This window comes from Lepidochelys olivacea (assembly GCF_965140295.1).
Source record: "Lepidochelys olivacea isolate rLepOli2 genome assembly, chromosome: 1".
Lineage (NCBI taxonomy): Eukaryota > Metazoa > Chordata > Testudines > Cheloniidae > Lepidochelys > Lepidochelys olivacea.
Window position 1 is genome coordinate 159287165 of NC_140411.1, and position 20945 is coordinate 159308109.

Below are 20945 nucleotides of genomic sequence, written 5' to 3' on the forward strand. Positions count from 1 at the left end.
ATGTTTATTTTAATATTTCATGATAGGGAAGAAGGTGAAGGTTTCACAAAGAGCTCATTAGCTTATAAATTGGTGTTGTTTCTAACAACAGAGTAGGACGCCAAAATATTAGCTGCTTTTATTTCTCTGTATGGAGACCTCTGAACAGAGAAGCTTCATTCAGTTTCTGAATCCATTTCTTTTTGGCCCAAGCCAGCCACACATACATTGAGAACTTTCTTTGGCGTGCCTCTATGAACACCAAATCATCTAAGGAGCTTTTTGTTTTTTGTAAGAGATTTTTATGCTTTTAATCGCTTGATCAGGTCTATCAAAAATATTGGTGTTTAATTATTTCACACCAGTGTTTTTCAATCTCTTCAAGAGTCTCTTTTAGTTTCTTAAAAATTAGCAGAGATGTGAGCTAGGGATTAAAAAAAATGGTTAGAGCCTTGATTTTTTATTTTGCAGTAGAAGAAAGAGTCTCTAACTTTCCTCAGCTAATTAACAGTTATATTTTGCTTGAGTGCAAATAGAATCTGAAAATCCATGGACATATTTCTTCCGGTACTGCAAATATTTTATCAAAGTGTCTGTTTTGGTCGGGGTAGTGAAAGCATTGCTCCTCAGCAGCTTCACAAGTGTGGATTGACATCTGCCTTATTGACAGGCTTCACTCTGCAGGGACATGGGCTTTGGATAACTCTGTTATCGTAAACTGTGCACGGGTTTCATGCCAGAGGGGGAAGAATGCTAGCTTTTCAGGGGTGTAATTAATAAAAATCAATTGATTCCCTGCTTCCAAAGTTTCCTTGTACAAATCCGTCTAATAATAACTGGTAATTAAAGGCTTTTGCAAATGCAATCACAGATTCTATTGAAATGCCTTTTCTTAATGTTAGGTACTTGATGAGTAAAGAATGTTTGTCTTGATTCAAAATTACACATAAAATATCTTCAACCAGAATTTATTTTTTAATCAGTTGGTTAAAAGAATGCTTTTTCAGCTGTACAGTTAACGTATAAAATGTAAGAGCAACAGTTCAACAGCACTCTGCAATTTGTCAGCTATAAATTTGAATAGGTAACTTATGATTAAAACCCTTTACTTCAATATTTAAACCATGATCTCCAGGTGTAGGTTATATTCTAGACCAGGAACAAAATAATCGTATGCTGATTCTGTTGCACTCTGCTAGAGAGCAATATTTCAAATACTCGTGAATTTTCCATATGCTATCTCACCAAAGGAGAAACCGGATGAAAATATATATACCCTTTGGTTGTCTCAAGTTTGTTGTTGGTCTCAAACCATAAACAGCCTTGATCTCTGTTTATTATTTTAACATGTGCTGTGTCAGAATGATCAGTCTACTTCAGGGCGGAGCAAGTGGATGTCTTTGCTTTTCTTAGGAAGGGAGAAGTCTACTTTTGATCTAAACTCACTGGTGTGCACTCTATATGAGATCTTGTTCGTATCTTGTATGCTATGCAGTGTCCCAAACCATCTCTCTCGTACATTTAATAGGAAAAAATATTGTGAAGACAGTAGAATTACTTTAGCCCTCAGAGTGAAAAGATAGTCTCTATTGCTAGCATGAAATCTTCTTTCTTAAACGATTGCACATCCTTACAGAGAATCTATGCACAAAATTCCATTGAATCATACTGTCCTAGTAATTAAGTTCATTGTATTCAATTTTCTGCATTTCTAATAATTAAACGTGTAGCAAGGTATTTGTCTTATATTAAAATCAGGTGATATATTCAAGTGGCTTTTTGAAAAGCCAGTGAGACGTGAAAATCTTTAAGGTGAACCAGAATGTTAGAACTGAATGATCACATTGCAGTTTGTGATCGCAGTCATACAGAGAGCTTAGCATATGCAGATGACTTGAAACTCAAGTGGAAATAATGGAATAGCCAGATATCAAAACAAATATATTAATTAATTAATTATATTAGAGAGAGAGAGAGAGAGAGAGAGAGAGAGAGAGCGAGAGCGAGAGCTGTCTTTTCTTACTGTATAACTGTTCCATCCTGCTGAACCACATAAATGATTTAAATGATCCATATCACTCTATTATGAACTGTTTTAAAATTTATAAATTATTAGAGAACATGGACAGATTCTTAATAAATGTTTTGGAGGAAAGACATCTTTGATAAGCATGCAGCACCCCCATCCCTTCACTTAACAGTGTGAGAAATGTCACCCTACATATTCTCTGAAACCCCCAGGAGGTCTTTCAGCAAAACCAAGGAAGACCAAATTAGACAGTCCTAATTTGTTTTCTTTAATGTAAAAATAATAAGCAGGAAAATAAAATCCAGGCCTTCCTTATTCAACACAAAGAAGCTGTGGCACTGGCAGACCAGGTGCCACCTCATGCTAAGGCCCCTAAGTCTTTACTGAACACTGACAAGTACATAGCTGGAACCAGTCTGGCTCACCTGTGTGTTGGTATTGTTAAAATGGGTAGAGTTTTTATGTGCTTAGCATTTAGACTTTATGGAATGCTTGTAAATTGCTGCATGCATTAATCTTACTTATAATATCTATATACCATGTTATAAGGTAATATTTAAGTGTTTGCTTCCTATATCTGTAAGTCACCAGACAGGAGAGGAGCATTAACAAGTGTGTAACTAGTTTTCCACAGGAGGTGTGTAACAGGGACCGCTCTCTTATTGCTCTGGTGCCTCCTAGTGGCCCATTTGGGGATTACTTCACCATATGGTCAGATCCCTCTTCCAGCGGTTGCTCAGCCCGTCATCCCACTCGCTCGCTTCATGGCCTCTCTCATGATCCAAGAGCTACAGCGCTTTCCTCTTCATGGCTTAGACCTCCAGCCAAGTCACATTGAAGTTCCCCCCCTTCTGGAGTATTATCAAAGTCTCCTTCCAAACTGACCCCTGCAGTCCCCATGTAGGCTGCCCCTCGTGTGCCACTCCCACAGTGGCTTCTAAGAAAACCTGTGTCCATCCTCTACACCAGGTTCTAATCCAGAGACCCTCGACCCAGCAGCTCAGGTCTTTATTCTCCCAGCCATTACTGCTCCTTTCCTGGGTGCCTTCCTATACTGCCTATTGCAGGCTCCTACTATTCATTCCCTCCTCCCCAGCCCCATCAGGGAGTGTGGCTATAGGCTTCCCCACTGAAGGAATCTCTGGTGCCAGCTTCCTGGCTTTTTAGAAGCCCCGCCTGTGTCTGCCTAGGTGAGCTTCATCCCCAAAAGCCTCAATGAGCCTTAGCTCCCCTCCAGGTGCAGTCTATTGCTAATTGGTCTCTTGTGCCTATATTAATTTAACCTCTCCAGGGCTAGTGGGGGGAGGGTGGTGAATATCCCATTACAAGATCATAGAGTCATAGAGTATCAGGGTTGGAAGGGACCTCAGGAGGCCATCTAGTCCAACCCCCTGCTCAAAGCAGGACCAATCCCTAATTTTTGCCCCAGATCCCTAAATGGCCCCCTCAAGGATTGAACTCATGTTATCTCCTGCCTAGCAAAAGAAGGCCCATCATCACCAGATGAACCACTGTGGAATATCAGAGGACAAAAGACTTTGTTGACTGCTCCCCTCATCCCCATGAAGAAGAGATGTGTAACTGAATTCCTCCCACCAGCTGAACTTGCAACTCAGAGCAGAAGGGGGGAAGGAATAAAAAGCCCTAATGAGCAGAAATTGTATCTTTTGTGCTGCTTGGACTCTGAAGGGCAAGGATTACTAAGCAGCTTCCCCAGTGCTTGGCCTGGGTTAGCCCTAAAGAACATGTAGAGCTTGTTTATTATAGAAGCTTCTGTTACCTTTTGCAATTTGAGACTGGAACTCATTTGTGTGTATACACGCTTACATGCTTTAACCTTGTGAATAACTCTTATTTCCTTTAGATAGCTTATTATAGGATTGGCTAGACATGCGTTGTCTTTGGTGTGAGATCTAAGGTACAGTAGATCTGGGGTAAGTGACTGGTCCTTTGGGACTGGGAGTAACCTGAATATAGCTGTGATCTCTGGGACCATCTATCACATAGGTAAGCTTACCTGGGTGGCAGGATTGATCATCACGAAGACTGTCTGCATTAAGGCTGTTACAGTGCTGGAGAAGTTCACCCTCGATAATTGATTGGTGAAATCTAAGTATTGAAGTCACAACCAAGTTGAGGTTTGTGCCCTGCTTCTTCACAGTCTGCCCTGAGGCTGGCACTCTTGAACCACTGCAGGACAGCTTGACAGAGAGGGACACAAGCTCAATGGTTTGAGAAGTCCTTTGTGGATCACCTTTTAGCACCAGCAGCGAATACTCGATCAGCTACCTTAATATGAAGATTAACTGAGCCAAATACTGTCCTGGTATGTGCATGTAGAGCTCCTGCTGACTTCAACGGTGTGATTTTAACGGAAGCAGAGCCAGTGCAAGGGTTGTGAACACAATACAGGTCCGACTTTGCCCATAGCACCCTGGCAGTGCTGTGGCGGGGCGTGGCGGCAATACAGCACTTCTTTTTTAAATAGGAAGCAGGTGAAGGGGGTGAGAGCAGCTGGAACCTCAGTGGGGAGGGAGTTGAGATGGGAGTGGCTTTCTCAATCCTTAGTAAATATGAGAGAGGCATCTTGGGGCATCTGAAGCTACCACGCACGTCCCCCAGGTGGCAGATGGGAGAACGTCCACATGTGGACAGCTCCAATAGATGAATAAGGAGCCGTGGACCTAAGGTTGTGCACAGCGTTGATAACGCTGTCACGCAGAACTAACTCCCTACGGAAACGAACTCCAGGATGCACAGCAGGTTCCAACAGGAGGTAAGGCCTGAACAGACCAGCATAAGACAGAAATAAATGACGGAAACTGGGGGATGCTCTGTACACACACCAGAGGTTGTGGAAGGAGAAAGAAAGAAGATGCCCACACTGGAGGGCAGAGTTTGCCTATCTGTCCTCAGCACTGTATTTCAAGGAGTAGCTCTTTTGATCGGCAGTGATATGCCCTGCACTATAGCCATTCTTCACTAACAGGAATGCATCCCCCTTAAAGAGTCATGGCTGTCCTGTACGGGGAGACTTTGGCAACCCAGTAAAGTGCCTGAAACCACTATGGCTTATTGCTAAAAGCAGCCAAGTCAGCAGGCTGTAAATTGGCCAAGTCAGCAGGCTTAGCTTAACCAAGGCAGATGGGGAGGGGGGGTCTTTGGGTGCTACAAAGAGGGCAGCTTGACCCCACGTCCTTCCTGATAAGAATTGTGTTGAAGTGGCTGATACATGCATTTTAGAAGAGCAGTATGTGCCCCAGGAATGTCTGTTGGGGGCCGCAAGGCTGCAAACTCTGGAAAAACCCACACCTGGTTAATCAATAATCAGAAGGAACCTTTTGCTGGACCACTGAAACTGCTTGTAACAAGTTTTCTTTAAGGGACATGTCTAATGTATAAACAAGGGGGAAAAGTTTGAGACAGTTTGACTCTTTTTGGACTCTCCCTCTGGATACATCTTGCAGTCCCCACCGGCAAACGGAAGATTTGGCCACCGGAAGCCTGCTGCTGTGCCACTCGAGAGCCACACTCAGCTTTGGTGATTATCAAGGGTTGGGGGTGTTTTACTAACCTTTTGCGGACGTGTGTAAGTGCTTGAGACTAAGTAAAGTTTAGCTTTAAGTGAAAGCAATTTTGCGTTGTCCTGTTTGTGCCAGCCATCTACCGGTCGGATGGCCGTGTCTCCCCTGATTTATGTCCTGACACCACCTTGCACAGAGTAAAAGTTACCAAGAGCTTTGGGTTGAAAGAACCCCGGATAACAGTCCCAGGGGTTTGGAAAGCTGACATATTCAGTGGTGATTGTCTCCTCAGTATTGTGTGGGTGTTTTGGAGCTTTCTCCTTCTTTCCCATCAGCTGGCCATAGGGATTTGCGTTGATGTTTTGGCACCATCACTACCTCTCTCTGGGGGTGGTTTCCAGTCTTTTTCTGTGGCAATGATCTGTCACACCAGCTAAGATTTACAGCTCTGAACATACCACAGCCTTTGTGTTGCATGTTCTGGCTTCCATATTTTATTTTGGTAGAGTTGAAAAGTGGCAAGTAGGAAAGTGGGTTTGAAAACTCTGGCTGATACTTTGAGAGACTTTTTCAGTGAAAAATTGAAGTTGTAATTAGCCATTTGGAAGGCAAACTGCAGTACATTAACTCCTGTGGTGGCAGGCTGACAGCACCCTGAGTGGGTGGAAAATACTAGACAGAGCGGACAATAGTGCTGCCCAGCTTCCTTTCGAATACATTGTCAAAGGAAAAGAAAACTAAAATAATGATTGCTGAGGAAAAACATCAGTGAAAAGAACATACAGTCAGCATTCTACAGAATGGAAAGTGACCTTTTAGGTTCTATATTCCCTTTAAATTGCAGGGTTTGTTAAATCCCAATGACATGTCACTGCTGCCATCTATTAGCAAGCACTAGAATTGCCATATCCAATAGTAATATTACTAACAGCAAAGGCAGGGGAGGACTTGAAACCCTTTCAGGCTTTCAGAGCAGCAGCAGCTCTGATAGAAGGTTGAAAGGACAGGAATTCATCAGCTCAGAGACTGATCCGACCAAGTGGGTAATCACCCACGAAAGCTTATGCTCCAATGCGTCTGTTAGTCTATAAGGTGCCACAGGACTCTTTGCCACTTTTACAGATCCAGACTAACACGGCTACCCTTCTGATACTAAATACAAAACAGACATTTTAAAAAGTAAAGAAAAAGCAAAAAGATTTTTTCCATCCTTCTTTCTCAAGATCAAACTGGCAATTGATCTCCAGACAAATCACATGCGCAAACTAATAGATATTATGCCTTACATATATATTTCATTGATGTCTTAAACGTGTTATGATCAGAGATGGTGTATTCTGTGAGTTGTATGTCACATACATATCATCTTAATAGAAGGATAATGAAACAAACAATTGACTGCATTTTGAATTCTCCCAGACAAAGCACTACGAGAGCTGCAAACCCAGGAAAGAAAGCCACTGCCAATGAGTAGACACAGACTGCCGGGTGATAAACCCTACCGGGGGCATCGTCTTGCACCCACCCTGTGGCATACATCCCAGGAGCATCAGCTCCTCGAGATGTTGCAGCCAAAAATTACATCACAAGTTTAGTCAGTTAGTGCTTCTCCAGCTCTCTAATATTATTCATGAAAGAATAGCTCAGCTGGTACTAATTTTGCAAATAATGCAATTAAATAATGGGGCACCATTTCCAAAAGGTAAATACTGGTTTACGTAGAAATGTACCAGTGCTGTGACTCCGGGTCTGCTGAACAGCACAAGCCTCAGTTTGGGAAAAGGTAGCACATATCTAGTCCTTTGGGATATTGATTTTCCTCCCTAAGAATCCCCGTTAAGTATATTGATCAATGGCCATTAGGCCTGGTGATTATTTATTATTGTAATTTAAATTTATCACCTCTTTAAGATATTATTATTTCTTGTACAAAGCCATAAATGTATCCAGCATTTTACATAAGTAATGTCCCAAAGAACTTACATTCTAAGGCCCAGGTCATCTCCTGTACCTTCCTATATGCAGCCTCAAATAAATACACCTGGCACAGAGGTATTCCACAGGGTGGAGACAGCACCTTTTCCCCTGGGCACTCTGTGGATGTCACTGCAGTTGCCTTTGAAGTCACTGTACCAACAGTCACCCATTCAAGCAGCTTGTCTCCCCACCTCCCCCTCCGGCCCACCCCTACTGCTACGGATGGAGCACCTGCCTGGGGAATGCAGGAGGCTCTTATCCACTTCTGTGTTCTCCATGACCTCCCCCTGTCACAGTGTAACCCCGCTAGTACCAATGCAGTCTGGTCCATATGTACCCACAGAGGGCTGGCATTGTGTGGCCCTAAAAAGGTGCAAACAGTAGAATATAGTGACCAATGATGTGTGGTTGTAGATCAAATGTTTTGCAGAATAGATGGGCTTCCTGAAATAATATTTTATTAGAGGGGGAGAAGCCAGGATTCCTGTGCGTAGGTTGCCTAATATTTGTCAGTCTGTTGTTTTGAAGAGCTCTAGGACCCTCCAAGGTCTGTAACATTTGGCAGGAGGGGTAGTCCTGAGGTCAGGGAGGTGTCTTTTCTGGGCCCCATGCAAATCTGTTCAGATTTGGCCAAATTACACCCCTTCAGCATTTTGCCTCAGCATTCGCTGGGCATCACAAAATGGGGAAGAGATGGCCAGCCCTCGGTGGAGATAGAGGTGGTTAGGGACTATTTAGAAAAGCTGGACGTGCACAAGTCCATGGGGCCGGACGAGTTGCATCCAAGAGTGCTGAAGGAATTGGCGGCTGTGATTGCAGAGCCATTGGCCATTATCTTTGAAAACTCGTGGCGAACCGGGGAAGTCCCGGATGACTGGAAAAAGGCTAATGTAGTGCCAATCTTTAAAAAAGGGAAGAAGGAGGATCCTGGGAACTACAGGCCAGTCAGCCTCACCTCAGTCCCTGGAAATATCATGGAGCAGGTCCTCAAAGAATCAATCCTGATGCACTTGCATGAGAGGAAAGTGATCAGGAACAGCCAGCATGGATTCACCAAGGGAAGGTCATGCCTGACTAATCTAATCGCCTTTTATGATGAGATTACTGGTTCTGTGGATGAAGGGAAAGCAGTGGATGTATTGTTTCTTGACTTTAGCAAAGCTTTTGACACGGTCTCCCACAGTATTCTTGTCAGCAAGTTAAGGAAGTATGGGCTGGATGAATGCACTATAAGGTGGGTAGAATGCTGGCTAGATTGTCGGGCTCAACGGGTAGTGATCAATGGCTCCATGTCTAGTTGGCAGCCGGTATCAAGTGGAGTGCCCCAAGGGTCAGTCCTGGGGCCGGTTTTGTTCAATATCTTCATAAATGATCTGGAGGATGGTGTGGAGTGCACTCTCAGCAAATTTGCGGATGATACTAAACTGGGAGGAGTGGTAGATACGCTGGAGGGGAGGGATAGGATACAGAAGGACCTAGACAAATTGGAGGATTGGGCCAGAAGAAATCTGATGAGGTTCAATAAGGATAAGTGCAGGGTCCTGCACTTAGGACAGAAGAATCCAATGCACCGCTACAGACTAGGGACCGAATGGCTAGGCAGCAGTTCTGCGGAAAAGGACCAAGGGGTGACACTGGACGAGAAGCTGGATATGAGTCAGCAGTGTGCCCTTGTTGCCAAGAAGGCCAATGGCATTTTGGAATGTATAAGTAGGGGCATAGCGAGCAGATCGAGGGACGTGATCGTTCCCCTCTATTCGACATTGGTGAGGCCTCATCTGGAGTACTGTGTCCAGTTTTGGGCCCCACACTACAAGAAGGATGTGGATAAATTGGAGAGAGTCCAGCGAAGGGCAACAAAAATGATTAGGGGTCTAGAACACATGACTTATGAGGAGAGGCTGAGGGAGCTGGGATTGTTTAGCCTGCAGAAGAGAAGAATGAGGGGGGATTTGATAGCTGCTTTCAACTACCTGAAAGGGGGTTCCAAAGAGGATGGCTCTAGACTGTTCTCAATGGTAGCAGATGACAGAACGAGGAGTAATGGTCTCAAGTTGCAGTGGGGGAGGTTTAGATTGGATATTAGGAAAAACTTTTTCACTAGGAGGGTGATGAAACACTGGAATGCGTTACCTATGGAGGTGGTAGAATCTCCTTCCTTAGAGGTTTTTAAGGTCAGGCTTGACAAAGCCCTGGCTGGGATGATTTAACTGGGAATTGGTCCTGCTTCGAGCAGGGGGTTGGACTAGATGACCTTCTGGGGTCCCTTCCAACCCTGATATTCTATGATTCTATAATTCTATGATTCCACACAGAGCTGAACCTCCCAGACCCCCTCATCCGCCTGCTGTTGCTGCCCTAGACTCAGTAAATGACCAACTTTTGTGTTGTGGGGAAAAAAACCTTTTGTTGTGTCCAGGTTAGCATTTAAAAAAGTTAATTGGCAATAATTTAACCTGAACTACAGTAAGGCCACACACGCTAGTGTAACCATATCCTATGTGGATATGTATGGACCAAAAGGCATTTCCCCATCAAAATACCCTTTGGCCAAAGGGAAGTACACAGGATTGGAAACTAGGAGTTCTAGATTCACCACTTCATCTAACTGGTGTCAATTCTGTGCCCTTTACAACCCAGCCCTAGTGTGAGGCTACACAAGATGGGAGACCCGAGCTTTCTAATGTGGTAGTCTCAAGTGCCATCCACTTAGCCACAGAGTTTCAGAAAGGGTCTTTCAAATCTATGTGTTTTAGTATGCTGGCAAGAAATTTGGTCCAAGCATGCATATGTAGCCCACTATTTAACTGTCTAGTGGCTAATCCACAGAAGATAACAGCTTTCTGCTGCTGCTAGCTAATGTGGTTAATCGTTTAGCTCAAATGGTAGAGATCTGTGCTGCAGTGAACTTTACTCAAACTCCGCTGATGGTGCAAGCGGAGGAGGATTATTACAGTTGCACATGATAGAATGTGTTTTCTTTTTTTAAAAAAAATGAGGACATTATATACAACAACTCCCACATCTATGTTGTCTGAGTTGCAAAGTCAGTCAAATCAAGACATGCCAATATTATAGTTTTCCATGCAACTTTAAGCCTGTCCCTTTGTGCATATGCATTATGATACAGTTTGCAAGCCCCCCCTTGAGCTTACTGAAAAAACTGACATTTCCAGCAACACTTTCTGAGGAATTTCTTACAACAGTTCAGCTCATTTGCTGGAAATACGGGAAAGGCTGACATCTTGTGGAATGAATCACTTCTTCACATGACAAGGTTGCTGCAGTATGACAGAAATTCGAAATAAATGTTGGTGAATGGAACATTTAGTAAGCACTCAGGAAGTTAGGCAGCTAGAGAACATCTGCTCAATGTGCATCAGTGATCAGAAAAGCAGACAGAGATGTCAGGATATATGAAGAATGGGGTAGAATATAGTGAAAATATTATGATGCTGCCGTGGAAGTCACCCGGAGTACTGTTTCAGTTCTAGTCCCCTAACCCCAAAAAAGGATTTACCAATCATAAAAAGGGTTACATAAGTGATTTAGACTTCACAGCCATTTGGAATTCAAATGAACGTTCACAAGAACAATCTCGCACAGCAAGGTATAACACGATCTAAAGGCTGGAAGTTGAAACTAGACAAATTCAGACTCGGAAATAAGGAGTAGATTTTTAACGGTGAGAGTAATTAATCATTGGAACAATTTACCAAGGGTCGTGGTGGTTTGTCCATCACTGATGATTTTTAAATCAGTATTGGATATATTCTAAATGATCTGCTCCAGGAATGATTTTGAGGTGGTTTCTATGGTCTGTGCTATACATGAAGTCAGACAAGATGATCATGTCTCTTCTGGCCTTGGAATCTGTGAAGAACTTTTTACAGTCACTGACTAACTCTACTACGGCAAATGAGCAAGCAGAGGTCTCAGTCCCTCTCCTGGTGCATATAATGCCTCTTCCAGACCCCTAGAAGCCTGTCCAGTAACACAGTGGGTTCTGCAGCTCCCCAGACAGTAGTACTGCTATTCAAAAATTAAGTCTTCTGAGGGAGGGGTCGAGCCTGATTCCAAAGCTGATGAATGCTCACTGACATATGATCCCACTGAGAGTTACCAAAAGCAACTACAGCATTTGCTCAAGAAACTTCCTGAAAAAGCACAAGATCAAATCCACACAGACATACCCCTGGAACCCCGACCTGGGATATTCTATCTACTACCCAAGATCCATATAAATTGGTTAGTCTCTAAGGTGCCACAAGTACTCCTTTTCTTTTTGACTATATCCCAAAAGCCTGAAACACTAAAAGTCTTTGACTTCTGTCAGAACTGAAGAAAAGTGCTCTAAATAAAGAGTTCTTCTTGTGAGAAAAACCTAACCCTGGCTGTAAAAATTCTAACTGCAATGGCCAAAAACAAAGATCCCACTGATAGACCGGACTTCTTAAAGCCCTGCCCTGCAGCATGCTCGGTGGAGGCACAGACTGTTCACTCAAGCTGCCATACTACTATATGAGAAAGCTCAAATGTTGGAAAACTAAACGTGATCACAAAACCTAACAGTCCCTGCCACTGTGCAGTCATTTAGTCAAAGGAATGTTGAAACTGATCCTACCCAGGACATAAATTTAAAGCTTCAGTGACTTCCTTGGAGAGTTGGAGGGAAAGTAAAAGCTGTTTATACTAAATAGGCAAGTGAGTTGAAGTCTCTGAATGGAAATTACAACGTACTGTTAAAAGGTGGTAAAAATGCACTACAACAGGATGAATGAAAACCCATTCCAAATAAAAACACTTGCTTATAGCTATATACTACTATAAAAAACCCCTCAAATGTTGGAAAAACTAAATGTGACCACAAAACCTAACAGTCTCCTGTGGATAAAATCCCCAGATCTTTTTCTTTGTGGAAAAAGTCCTGGCTAAGTTACTAAACTTAAACTTTGAAGATCTACTATACCTTAAAAAATGTTAATGACTCTGTTCACAAATGAATCTCACAAGCAACTCTGGGGGAACCGCAATAGTAACAGTTTCCAACGTTACAGAGTGTGATAGAGCCTTCTGGGAGACAAGAACTAATAAAAGAACATTTACACCAAGGAGGGAAAACAATTATCTTTTCTGGGTTAAGTGCACAGAGCAGGAGGATAGAATTTCTCATAGTGACAGGACAGGAGGAAGGATGATTTTGTCGTTACAGTGCTGGGGTTGCAACTGATTACTGCAATGTACCCAGAGCTCCCGGAGTTGATGAGGTAGAGACAGGGGGAGGTAAACGGGCTGTGTTCTGGGGTTCCTTGAAGATTTGGATCTGAGACGGGGCTGGGACATTTGAAGTGTTGTGCCTGACATAAGAGTAAGATCCCAGGTGCTGGGTGAGCATTTAGGTGTTAACTCTGGGTAGAGCAAAAGGCTGGATGCAGAGCTGGAGAGTATTAGATAAACTATTGCAGAAGGGCCCAGGACAAGTTAACTAAATCTACTGATTTTCAAAGCTATCCCTAAAGTAAAGGCAGAGACCTTGGCTCATTTATGATGTCAGATGTCTATACTATTTGATTGAGTGGTATTTTACTCTTTTCCTGGAGATCAAATTATAAAGGTTAAAAGATTCTCTGACTTCGGTCTACAAGATTGTGTGTTGGTAGCATTTACAAATTGGCGGGTGGTTAAGAAGATCTTCAATTAAGATATAAGAGATCTTCTTAGTTTTAGAGGACATAAAACTCCAACTTTTATGGGCTGTACTGTCTCCAAAGAAACATTAAAATAGCTGCTTCCAGATGAGAAAGATCGAAGGATATAGGATTTAGACATTTGGGCTAGATATTTGAAAAATCATGAATGAGTCATTGTGGCTGTTAGTATGTGAGTGAGTGAAAAGACTATTACTTTAAAGGCTGCAGTTACTCCAGCAAGATACAGTTGGTGCGGGCTGGGAAGAGGGCCAGTTACACCTACCTGTTTCACTGGCTATCCCAGCTCCAACTCTGGTATAAGTTAGAACTGCTTAGAGGCTATCCTAATTTACACCCGCTGGCTACGGTGGTCCTGCACCCATAGACAATCAGCAGAATGCCACCACAGACACATCTCCTTCAACACTGAGGTGGGGGAAGTCGGTGTAGGAACTGCCTGCACCGCTTTACACCAGTAGAGAGCTCTTCTCCACTGGGGGAATTCTGAGCTGGCCAGATTACCTCCCTTTCTGCCACCGACGTCACACAGAGTGGCTGGAGCAGAAATAGTGAACCTGGCCTCTGCTCACCTGTCTATGCAAATTTGCACAACTAGTTACTCTAGCAACTAGGCATTTGTTGTGCCCCCATTTGGCAGGGCAGCTTGAGTAACATGTCCTCTCAGGAATGAGCTGTGAACACGTCACAGACCAGCGTCTCAGGTGCGCCTGAGCTGCACACGAGGAGGGGAGCATAGCTAGCTTTCTGCTACCTTTGTACACCCCCCTACACTAGTGCTGAGGGCAGCAGGGGCCAGTTCAGCTGCCAATCCAAGTTAGGGTAGCTTCAGGGCAGTGGCAGGAGTTGCTTCCAATTGATCACTCTAATATAGGCCTCATGTTGTTATAAGCTTGTTTTTCCTGGGAAACATTCATTCACGTGTTCCTCCGTCAAGAAGAAAATTCAGCAAACTCTTAGTTTAAAAAAAGAAATGAGAAAAGCCCTTAGACTCTCTCACTAATTAATTAAATAAAAAACCAAGTGAGTAAAAGCAAAGGACAATAAAATCCATGGCACCCCATTACGTATGAATTACAGAACAGTCACACCTCAGCCTCCCTCTTGTTTGCCTCCTGTTTCCCTTGTATCCTTGCTTTTCCCAGCCCCGACACCCTTACTTGTCCCTCACAGATGAACAGCAGCATACCTTTAAGGTACTGGGCACAGTTCTGGGCAGTCTCCGCTTCTCTCCTCCCTCTACCGCCTGGGGCCTGGGCTGCTGCTGTAGGGGAAGGGGTTCACCTCAGGCACAGCTCATAGGGCAGTATAAGAAGGTGGTTCCTCTCTCCTCAGATGCTTAGCAGGTGGCTTTAGTGGCAGCAGATTTCAGGCTGCTTTGGGCTAGGCTACACATGCAACAGCTTCTCCCTGTCTGTCAGACAAGCGTCACTATGCCCACCCTGGGAATGTGCCAGGCACACACAGCATGCTGCTTCCTCCTCCTCTTCCTCTGCCTTTATCACCTTTGAGTCTTCCCTGTCTGCAGCCACAGGTGTGGGTCAGCCACCTATGAAGGTGGAGACAGCACAGAAAGTCATCAGCTTGAATGTGTGCTGTACCGTGAAAGGCAGTTCTGTGAGAGGGCTGGCTCAGCTCATGTCAAACACAAAGCTAGTGTAGAGGGCCCAATTCGGCTGTAATTTACACCGGTGTAAACCCAGAGCAATGCCAGGGGATTCAGTTGAGTTACTCTGCTTTTACTTCAGTGTAACTCAGAACAGATTTTGGCCATGAATTAAAACAGTGGGCAAAGCAAGTGCCATTCTTTATTATGTGATTGACCCAGCAAGATGCAGCGTGATCCTGTGAGATGCTGAGTGCTCTCAGCACACGCAGAGTTCAGCAGGCGTTGAGGGTGCTCAGTACCTTGCTGTATTGAGCCTGATAGCAAATTCATTGTCTACAGCTGTACTTCATTTTGTCTTACGATGGATTATTACTGTTATGTATATTACAGTAGCACCTATCAGCCCCAGCTGGTATCAAAGGCCCCCATTGTGCTAGGTACTCTCCAAACTTATGCAGAGCATCTCTGCCCCAAGGAGAGTACAAACTAAATAGACAAGGCAGATAAAGGGCGGGAGAGGAATCACAAGCACAGAGAGGGGAAGCGAGTTGCAGAGGCTCTTCTGATGGCACCTGATTAACAGCTGAAGTTCTCCTCCTCACCCCCATCCACACTCCTGGCTTTAGGGACGAGGTGCAGTCGGAGGAAGTTCTCTTTTAAATAGTCATGTGTTTATGTTGCATTTTAAGGTTAATCTTACAAATACCAAAAGAGAGATCAATTGTTTGGTTACCAAGTGAACCACAGTAGAAAGGAAGAGGCTGGTGGGTGTTTCTGCGGGGTAAAGCCTGATCCTGAGTTAGCACTCTTTTTGAAGTGCTCTGCCACTTCCTTTGTAGGAACAGAACGGCGGTTCTCAAACTGTGGGTCAGGACACCGAAGGGCGTCATGACCCCATTTTAATGGGGTCATCAGGGCTGGCGTTAGACTTGCTGGGGCCCAGAGCCAAAGCCCAAGCCCGAGAGCTTCAGTCCTGGGCAGTGGGGCCCAGGGTTATAGGGAAGCCCTTAGGGTTCAGCTTTGCCCCCCCCCGCCCACACCCAGAGCGGTGGGGCTCAGGTGTTGGCTTTGGCCCCCCAACCTGGGCAGCTGGGCTTGGGCAGGCTCACACTTCGATCCCCGTCCTGGGGTCGTGTAGTAATTGTTGTTGTCAGAAGGGGGTCATGAGGCAATGAAGTTAGAGAACCCCTCGAATAGAAGGATGATCTTCCCAGAGGACCGTGCGCTTGATGTGCTCTTGAATCTGCTTTGTTGTGTATAGATCTTTTAATATTACCACCAAGCATTAATAGGTCTAATATCTAAGTAGACTCTTGACATCTACTGTCCCTAGTTAGGAGGGACTATCCCTATATAGTATATGAGCAAAATGGTTCCTGATTTTTCCACTATAAAGGTTCACCTGGTGCTGCAGATCTCAGACTTTCAGACCCAGTGTGTCACATCTAAAACTCAAAGTACTTGGTGCACTAAATTTGTGATTTTAATACTTAGCAGTTATAATAGATTTTTATCCTGACACTGTACTTTAAAAAAAACCAATACATCCCAACTGATTGCAGCCCGCATCCCACTAGCGGTATATGCATGCTGATTGGAGAACAGCTGACCTAATGCGTTTTAATTGTGGGGAGAGTTAAAAGGGAATGTATCTATGTGTGCTCACAACAATAGTTAATCAAAGCTTTGGAATGTTATCCACTGTATTTTATTACATAAAAAAGGTCTTCATTGTCGTCTCTATTGAGGCAACTGAATTAAATATCTGGGGGTTTTAACAGAGAAAAACAGGAGAGTGTAAGAACTGGTCTTTTGTTGATATTTCTGTTTGGAATGAACATGTATTCTGAGCAGAGGTAGAACCAGTGTGTGACATTTTAACTACAAAGACCTTGGAAGGAAATAAATAAACAAAATGCCAATTGCTTGTTTCACATTTTCTTTATTGACTGCCACTGACTGAGTTCTCAGATTGTGTGTCAGATATCATTAGAACAGTTGGAGCTATATTAGAATTACAGCAAGATTAAGAAAGATGGTATGCTACATGCAGGCTGGGAAGAGCTCGGTAGGGATTTGAAGCCTCAGCACAATGATGGACCCCCACAAAGGGTCTACAGAGACATTGGAAAGACATGCTTGTCCTTGCATCAGTTGGCACTAAAGGAAGATGACACTGCAGTGGTGTAAACAGATACACTTAAAGACTTTGCTGAAAAAAATGTTGCAATTCCGAAACATTACACACTGTTGTTCTCGCTTTTGTTCTAAGAAACTCATGGTACATTCATTGCAAGTGCACAGTCTCTCTGGGTTTTTTCCACAGTAATCAGCTTAGCTCTGATTTTAATTTCTTTAGGCTAGAGAAGGTCTGCCGGGCTTTTCACCGCACAAGCCTTGTGCTAATGATGGGTGTGTTGGGAGCTAATGTTAGTTGTGCACTTATTCATATTTGGTAGATGTTACCAAATCCAGTACAGTTTAAAGACCTTTTCAGCAAATACATCAGTTTGGCAGCACACTTGTTTCATGTCACCTGACATCATAATGTTTAGGCTTAAGCTTCAAAGTCCACTAGCTGCTCACCCAGCCCCTCAGTCATCCAAGAAAAATTTAAAACAAAAAATAACCCCCTCTAGATATTCACTGATACCTATGTAATGACTCTGTGAATGAGGCCTGCGAACGGTGACAGACGCCTGGATGCTTCATCAGTAGGATCAGCCTAGGAAGAAGGAGCCGAGGCAGGCTTCTCCTCTCGGGATACAGGAATGGGTCTCTCGCTGTAGCTGGTGTCCATGTTGGACTGGACTTTGGGGCCAGAGAAAGTCAGCATGCCATCAGCAGACAGGGAGCAGGTGATGGCAGATTGGTCCACGTTGGAAGGCAGGCGGTATCTGCGGTGGAATTCACGGGAAATGTAGCCATAGTCGTCCTGACAACAGACAGAGGGAACAGATGGCGCGGTCAGAAGCAGTGGCTGCTGTGACTTTAGGCACACCCCATAGCATGTTTTAATCTACATCACCGGAGTGTGACTCCATGTTTACACTGAATTCCAAACAGTTATTTCAAAGCCACATTTGGCTCAGAATGAGATCACGGTCTCAGGCACAGCTATGAATGTATATGCATTTTATTCTACACTACAATTTATTAGGGACAAATCCTGCCTTGGCTGATATCCTGTGCAATAACACTCAGGCCAACTGAGCTACAAAGTGTGTCAATCAGAGCAGAATTTGGCCCTTACCACACGATGCTGGGCATGACTGTCAACAGTGCTGAGCACCTGCAGCTCCCATTTATTTCAGTTGAAGCTGTAGGTGCTCAGCGCTCTGAAAATGAATGCCTATATTTCAGAATGTTGGAAACATCATTGAATGGAACAAGAGGCTGTAATCCTGGCTCCTCTGATGCTGTTGGCTGAAAGAATGAGAAATAAAAAGAAAGATTGATATTAAAGTGTCTTTTTTCTCCCTTTATGGTAAAGTAGTCTGAAATATATATATATAAAACAAATACTGATTGGGCTCTGAAGTTTTGTTTTCCCAACAAGTGTCTTCATGGATGAGAAGAGTTTGTGCCCCCTCCTCTCTCCTGCCACTGGTGTTGTTATTATTCACATTTCAATCCTTGCTTGAATTTCCATGTCATATTTGGTCAGTTTGCAAGCCTTAGGCCCTTTGTTCTTTTGGTTTTGTCTGTTTTGCTCTTCTCCTCCAACCAAGCATATGAAAACTCAGCTTTCCACAAGTAATCCTGGATTATGGAAACTCAGTCATTCTTTGACAGCTTCAGATAACATTCTTTTTCTAGTCAGATATTATTACTGAACAGTACACATTGTCATCTGACTGTTATGGAGCTTGATGATTGAAAATAAACAACAGAGACATATTCTCATTATTATAAGAAATCCAGTTTGCCAGAGCTGGGAACCTACATTTAGTGAATTTAGGTTTAACCTTTGAAAAATAATTCTGGAAAAAGTAGAGAACAGTATCCTTCCCAGTTTTTCTTCCCCAACTTATATATAAGCAAATATTGGTAGGAAATTCACCCAGCTCTACAGTTAACTTATATAACATATATATATGGAACACCTTAAAGTCAGAAAGAGAAAAGAGCAGGATAATTCCCTCCAAAGTTGCATGCTTTTTCTGCTTACCTGTCTCTCATTGTGCTTGCCGTGGATTTCCACAAAGTCATCCATAATCTTCACACTCAGATCTTCAGGAGAGAAGTGTTTTACATCCAGGAAGATTGTAAACTTTTCCCGGTCAGACCTCACCTGCAATTAATATAGTAATAAAATAAAACAATAATTTGTTGACTTAAAAACAAAGTAGTTCTCAGTCTCATCCTGAGCATGATTGTCTCAGAAGTGGTTTAAGAAGGCTAGAGAATGGTTATGGGCCTGATCCAAAGCCCACTGAAGTCAATAGAGTTCTCCATTAATGTAAATGCGTTTTGGCTAAGGCCCTGTAATTGCAAGGTTGGTAGAATTCTAAGACATCCTTATTGCTCCTTGAGTTTGCATCCCTTCACACTGCTCTCATTGTGTCACTCTATCACTCGATTATTTTTCAGAATCTATCATTAGAGATTTATTGGACATTTGGGTTGTGCTCAGCAGCTAGCGGTGAAATTATATCAGTTATGTAGCTTCACCTATTTTGTTAAGCTCGCACCTTTGGTTTTTACTCTCTCCTTTAAACCACACTTTCTCTGTTAAGCTGCATGGATTCAGGAAGAAAGTGTGATCTGCAGTTTTGTGGCCTGGCTTGTAAGTCTAATAAAGTTCTTGCAGCTCTAGCTCTGCTGGGCTTCTGATAGATTTTTAGAGGAAACCTCAGGAAGGTTAGTAGAATGCAGAAAGAACAAACATCTGCGCTCGCTTTGACATTTCAAATCCGACTGTTTTGAATACAGCCCAACATACAAAATGTTCATTTTGCATATAGTCTTTGGAGGACTCTTCTTGGGATTTCCAGTGTGGGATTATAACACAGAAGTCATGAGATGGTGAAAAAAAGAAAAGAAAGGAGATCATTCATGCTCAAGATTGAATTTATACCTGGAGTCCCATCCTCAACAAAAGTAAGCTGAATATGTATGTTCATGTAACAGAGGAAGCTTTGTTTTTTCCCCAGCACATGGCAAACTGCTGTCAGGGTCTTAAAGTAATCTTTTTATAGTATTGTAAAAATACTATAGGTCAAATCTTTTTCTTAAAGGGAAAAAATTATTTCCTTTGCTAAGATTTCCCGTGATAATTTTCTGTGATGGTCAGGTGGGCTTAGTATTTTGCAGGAAACCTGCTAGTTTCACCTGTTCACATCAGAGCTAAATTACATAGTCTAATTGGATCAAGGAAAGTAGCAGGTGGTTGTTACTATTAATGAACTGGCAACAGAGGTAAATGGTATTCAGTAAAGGAGTCTTACCTCTGAAATGCCTGATTCCAGAACGGTGCGGAAGAGAGAGTGCCTGTAATAGGGGCTGATGGTGGAAGAGAACAAAGGCAGGAGATCATAATCGAAAAGACCCTCTCCGAAATACTGGTCAAACAAACGGCTTGGAAATAAGGGTCCAAGAGCTCGTTTGAACCAGGGGTGCTGGATGGTAATGTCCATGTTTTCTGCTGCTGCAAGTTCGACGGTAGAGAGAAGACAGTGCAGTCTCTGAGGACAGTGATGTCTTTGCTGGACTGCACAGTGAAGAATCAGAAAGCCTCCCTCTTTATATACTACTTTCACAGAATAAAGGCATTAGTGGGATTTCTCTGGAAAGACATGATCTCATGATGAAGGCAAACTCGTCAGCAGAAATGCAGAGACTGACCTGAGAATGACAGTCTGGTTAGAATCAGTGCCAGATATCGGTGGACAGTAGCTACTCTCCAGCATGCTATGCTATCTGGGGCTACCTCTACCCAGAGAGAAAACAGGCTGTAACCCTGAACATAGACAAGCAATTCAATCTGGACTTTTAAATTGAATTTCTAGTGGAAATTTTCTAAAGGTGTCTATAGTTACTCTAGCTAGCTTTGATCTGGATAGATCAGAGCTAGCTCAGGTATACCTACACATGCTGCAATCATACTTCCCAACTCC

At 43.3% G+C, this 20945-nt stretch overlaps 1 protein-coding gene across 1 annotated transcript; it reads right to left on the reverse strand.

The window, feature by feature from the left end:
- Positions 1–16763: 16763 nt before the first annotated feature.
- On the reverse strand, positions 16764–20528 carry CRYAA (crystallin alpha A). Its single transcript, XM_084618042.1, has 3 exons — positions 20277–20528; positions 18998–19120; positions 16764–17761 (listed from the first exon to the last, which is right to left on the reverse strand). Exons 1-3 carry the CDS (start codon positions 20463–20465, stop codon positions 17552–17554), a joined length of 522 nt encoding a protein of 173 aa, XP_084474168.1. The 5' UTR covers positions 20466–20528; the 3' UTR covers positions 16764–17551.
- Positions 20529–20945: the final 417 nt, after the last annotated feature.

Coding starts and splice junctions, on each gene's coding strand:
- CRYAA (XM_084618042.1), bottom strand. CDS start 20,465: ATGGACATTACCATCCAGCACCCCTGGTTCAAACGAGCTCTTGGACCC. Junction 19,121..20,276: donor TGGAATCAGGCATTTCAGAG/GTAAGACTCCTT, acceptor TATTAATTGCAG/GTGAGGTCTGACCGGGAAAA. Junction 17,762..18,997: donor GCAAGCACAATGAGAGACAG/GTAAGCAGAAAA, acceptor GTCTGTTGTCAG/GACGACTATGGCTACATTTC.